The sequence below is a fragment of the Alligator sinensis genome, unplaced genomic scaffold (assembly GCF_000455745.1).
Source record: "Alligator sinensis unplaced genomic scaffold, ASM45574v1 scaffold235_1, whole genome shotgun sequence".
Classification (NCBI taxonomy): Eukaryota; Metazoa; Chordata; order Crocodylia; family Alligatoridae; genus Alligator; species Alligator sinensis.
Genome location: NW_005842042.1, coordinates 699,341 through 704,804, shown reverse-complemented (window position 1 = coordinate 704,804; position 5,464 = coordinate 699,341). Strand labels below are relative to the sequence as shown.

At 45.5% G+C, this 5,464-nt stretch overlaps 1 protein-coding gene across 4 annotated transcripts in view; it reads right to left on the bottom strand.

The window, feature by feature from the left end:
- PNPLA7 (patatin like phospholipase domain containing 7) overlaps positions 1-5,464 on the bottom strand; it is a 269,446-nt gene that overhangs the window by 241,939 nt on the left and 22,043 nt on the right. For all 4 annotated transcript variants that reach the window (XM_014519499.2, XM_025203018.1, XM_014519500.2 and 1 more), the window contains one exon: positions 3,695-3,777. In XM_014519499.2, coding sequence (XP_014374985.1) covers positions 3,695-3,777 — 83 coding nt within the window. The remainder of the gene's footprint in view (positions 1-3,694; positions 3,778-5,464) is intronic.

Genomic DNA, 5,464 nt, shown 5'->3' with positions numbered 1-5,464 from the left:
TTCAAGAGGAGGTTAGATAGGCATCTAGCTGGGGTCATCTAAACCCAGCACTCTTTCCTGCCTATGCAGGGGGTCAGACTCGATGATCTCTTGAGGTCCCTTCCAACCCTAACATCTATGAATCTATGTGGGGGGAAGTGGGCACATTAGAAGGGAGGAATAGGCTGCAATCAGACCTAGACAGGTTACAGGGGTGGGTGGATGAGAACAGGATGGGTTTCAACACTGACAAGTAAAAGGTGTCAGTGTTGAAACCCATCCTGGGGAGGAAGAACCAGCAGCATACCTACAGGCTGGGGAAGGCCCTTCTCGTCAGCGCAGAGGCAGAAAAGGATCTTGAAGTCATTATTGAGGCCAAAAGGAACATGAGCCGACAGTGTGGGGATGTGGTCAGGAAGGCCAACCGTACCTTGCCGTGCAACCACAGATGCATCTCGAGCAGGCGCAAGGAGGTGATCCTCCCCCTCTATGCGACACTGGTCAGGCTGCAGTTGGAGTACTGCGTCCAGTTCTGGGCGCCGCACTTCAGGAGTGATGTGGACAACATGGAGAGGGTCCAGAGGAGGGCCACCCACATGATCAGGGGCAGCAGGGCAAGCCCTACGAGAGGCTAAAGGACCTGAAAGGCAGAGGGGCCCCGGTTGCACTCACGCACACGTATTTATAGTCTCTGGTTACATGAGCTTTTCGCATGCGCAAAGCTTTAGCAGAAAATTACTAGTACAGCGTAACTCTTCTTTCACCTGCAGCGTAAGCTCTAATCAAAATAAAGTTTTAAAAAGTTTTACCAAATAAGGCACAGGTCGGCCATTAAACTCGTCTATCATGCTTAGTTACTATGGGGGAAGTTGTGGGCCCCTGAAGGTACAGGCTGTGCTTCCCGTATTGCCAAAGGAAACCCCTTTCTCTGTGCACAATTTCTAACAAGATGCATCTCTTTCCTACCATGGCAGGGGGTTGGACTTGATGATCTGCTCAGGTCCCTTCCAACCCTACCAACTGTGAAACTATGAAACAAAAAAAAAAAATTGGGTGGTGTGGTGTGGGGGGGGGGGGGGGGGGAGAAACGACGACGGACTGACATCTGTAACTAGCCAGTGACTGTGATCTTTCCCTGAGTCCCCTTCAAATCACGGTGCTCTGGGGGAGGGACGTAGAAACAGCACGTAAGCCCTGTCTGCAGCTTTTCTGTCCCTTTTGTGAGCTGTTTCTTCCTGAGCATCGGGAAGGTCTCTTGTTATAGGCTACCATCCCTGCTGTTTTCATTCCTCCATGTCTTAACACACACACACACACACACACACGTTTTGCTTTCAGAAGCTTGAGGTGCAGTTTCCCAGAAACCCCTGCACCTATCTCCTTGAAACTTGGCAGACCCCATGCCCTCAGAAGGGGCTACCATTCCTGCTGTTTTCATCTAAATCTGACAAAAAATGACTAAGTTCTAGGTATTTCAGTGATTCCCCATTATAGTCTGTGGCTGAATCACTAAATCAGCGCCGGATCTTCCGAAGACAATTCGGCTAATCGATTCGGGACAGTGATCCGAAACAAATCACTGTCCTCCGAATCAGCTGAATCCGAATCAGAATCAAATACTTCCCTATTTGCGCAGGCCTAATGCTCACCAATAGCCATAAGCCTGGTGTGTGTACAGTTTTTTTTCCATGCAAGAAAAATCTCAGGAAAAAAAACGAACAAAAACACCTGTGTTAATTCAGTGTTAATGCTGTCCAAATTAAAGTGCATCAGAAATGCAAGAATCAAGACTTCTACAGTAATGCAAACTCTATCACATTGCACACGCATAACATTGGAGGGTTTTAACAGGAACAAGATAAACATTTGCCAGGGATGGTCCAGGTGTCCTTAATCCTGCCTCAGATCAGGAGGATGACTTGGTGACCTCCCAACCTCCAACCCTACCATTTCTAAGCTTTTCTATTCCAGTGGCAGAGGTGTTTAGGGATCTCACACCCTCTAGAAGAGTGTGTGTTGCTTCGCTTCACACTTGTGCTGAAGGCTGCCCTCAGTGGACCCAACTATAAAATGTACCTGATCATTCATGCTTGGGAATCAAAGGAAGTCAGATATGATACTAACCCCCCACCCATTCTCTTGTATGCTGCTGGCTTCTAACACTGGAATGCCTTGGTCATGATTAACTGCTAGAATGAGATACGTCTGAATTTTTTCTTTAAATTAACCTTTCTTTAATGGTTTCCTCGATATAGTAATCATTATGTCATGATACAAATGCCAGAATGTATGTGTGTACAAAACAGCCACAGTAAAGGCAACACTGAAATCTTTCATCATTTCAATTAGACTGTATCACAATCTATTAATTCATATCAAGTTTTACCTCTGTGTAGGGTGATTAGGCCACAAAATGCTTTACTGTGGTAAGTGTCCAGGTGAAATGGCCCAGTCTTACACAACAGACCTGTTCTCTGATTACACAAACATGGTGTAAATTGAATTGTGTAACAAAACCATTTTTACATGCTTTTTATTCTCATCACTCTGCCAATGGGTCTAACACTGAGCAACATACATCAACAGAATTATGGGATTGCATGGCAGGCCTAATTTGATTTGCAGAAACTTCAGAATAGATGATGACTCACAAGATGAAAGTTTTCAGTTGGAATATGAAAGCCCAAAGTGAGCTGAAGTTAGATAGAGGGTTTTTTTACTTGCTAATTTCACAAAGCTGATATGCTTATCATTGAGACAAAGCACTCCAAGAGCTACATATTTTCTCCCAGAGCCATTTTTCAGACTAGATCTACAAAACTAAAGATCATTCTATGTGACAAGATAGCAGAACTCTTCAATAAGAAGGGACTTCAAGGTATTTATGAAATTTATTGCAATAAAAAAAAACCCAACACACAAAGGTCTTCTCCAATCCTTTTATTTAAAGATTGAAGCAATTTTAATCAGTTTATTTTCAAATATGCCACTATTCAATAGATTCAATTTAATGCATGTACTCCAATTAGGAGCCAGAAGCTTAAAGAATAATTATTTATCAGTTTTCTACTTAAAAAATAAAATGTCAAGAGTGGATCCCGATTTACCAGAGCAAGGTTTCATATCAGATGAGCAAGAAACTGGGGATGCAGTAGATATTAATATCATGCATCATCAAAACAGCTAAACAACTTATGGAAAAGCCCCATATGCACACCTGTAGGAAAAGGACAGAGATAGAGCATTTTTCAAAGAAGTTGAGATGTTCACCTGAAACCTTCTCCTTCTGACGTTATTTTTAACAATGGGTATGGTAGTTTAAAAAAAAAATCTGCACACAGATTTATCAGAGGAAGTAATCGAACTACATAACTGCAAGGATTTTTTTTTAATTATTATTTACGTTTTGTACCAACTCATACTGAAATCAAGGTAATAAAGTCTGGTCCCTCACGGGATCAACTTTTCCTAACTGCACATAGCCCTGCACAAGTGAATTCTTTCCAAGAGGAAAGAGAAATTTGATCTAAAAATATCAGGTAAAAGCCACCGCCCTACCGATGGAAAATCCCATGCACTTAAAGTCTTCTTTTGACAACTGAAGTAGGATTTAACAGGATGGAGCTAGTGGCCATATGAGCATCTTGAAGTTCACATTTATCTCCCAAGTCTTTTAATTTTCTTTCTGGATACTCCCTACACCAGACCTGCTTACCTTTCTCATGATTTTCCGTCCATAGAACATTACTTTGTCTCTCTTGCGAAATCGGTACTGAGGTACATGGGGTTGATGTTGCCCTAAAAAGACAGAAAGAGCATGATATCTTGGCAGATGGCTGGTAACTAAGAGAAAAGGATGCACACACAGGCAGGATCCTTGCTTACTGTGTAGAATCCCACGTACGTTTACCAACATTCAGGTAAGACTCAATTGTTCCTGTGGGAGCCTAGACCAACAACTTCCCATCAGTACATTTCTTAATCCATTCCCTACTCTATACGGACACCCTTGGGGATGATAAATTATTGGCGTTCAAGCTGTCCCTGGTTTCAACCCTATGCTGCTTGCAGTTTATGTTACAGTTAGTCCTAGGATACATTTCAAGGAACTCTAACTATAGACAGGGTGGGTGCCAAAGAAAGAGTCCATGTGCTGCACTAGATTAAAAAGCTATAGAGGCCTCCAACATATACAAAACTATAAAGCAAAATATAATCCAGTCAGTGATGGTGAGAAAAAAAAGACAGTTGTGACTCCTTCCAGCCAGCCCAAGGAGCAGCACTGACTGGAGGGAACAACATTTAGTGCTTATTTAACAAAAGGGATCATAACTTTAAAACATAGTAAGGAGGAAAGAAAAATAAGGGTGTTCTCAGAAATCTATTTCCATGAAAAGGTAGGTCTCTAAACATATGAAGGAGCCTAGCAATACTGCTAAACTATATGCATCAATCAGACCTTCCACGGAACTTTTACACTCGCAGATACAAAATTTAAATGATTCTTAACTGGCAGTCCTGTGGTCTATGGGACAGGCTCTAAAACCCACATTCCAGCTCCTTGCTTAGAGCAGCTAACTGGAAGCAGGAACCAGTCCAGCTCTTCCAGGCTAAGGACAGAAGTTACACATAAACTGGTTTAAGTGATGAGAAACTGGTTTAAACCTGTAACAGAAAGGAAGTTCAGTGCACATAAATCAGTTTCAAAACAGTTGAAACTGGCTTAAGATAAACCAGGTTGAATGCAGTACCAGCCTGCATGGGGCGGGTGGTAGAGGTAGGGCTGGGAAGGATGGCTAAGGGAGTAAGGTGAATTCTGAGGTGGCCACAGCCCCCCAAACTTCTCCTAGGACCACTGCTGCTTAGCCCCCCATAGCCACCCCTCCCAGCCTGGCCACCACTGCTCCCCACAACTCAGCCCCATAGCCCCAGACCCAGGCAAGACGGGCTGGCAGAGCCAGGCCGCAGGGGCAAGGCCCTTGCCAACTGGCTGCGACTCAGGCTGGGGTCATGGGAGCTGTGTGCCCAGTTTGCTCTCAGCTCTCCGTGGCCAGGCTGGGCTGCCAAGGAGCCACTGTGGTAGGCAGGGCTCTCCCCTTCTATCTCCTCCCCCACCACAGGATGTGTGTGCAGCCTCAGTGGCTTTGTGACAGCCCAGCCTAGACCAACCTGGGCCCAGGAAGCCAGGAGCAATCCAGGTGCACAGCTTTCGTGGTCCCAGCCTGAGCCACAGAGGGCTGGGAAGGGCTTGGCCTCTCTACCCAACCCTCAGCAGCACCTATGGGCCAGCCCAGCTCAACCCCAGCCCCAGGCGAGGTGGGCAGATGGTGGGGCCAGGCTGGGTCACAGGGGCAGGGCCCTTCCCAGCCAGAGGTGGGGCTTGGGCTGGGGTCATAGGAGCTGTGAGCCCAGATTGCTCCCACCTCCCCGTGCCCAGGCCAGGCTGGGTTGTCAGAGAGGGCTTTTCCTCTTCGCCTCCTCCCCT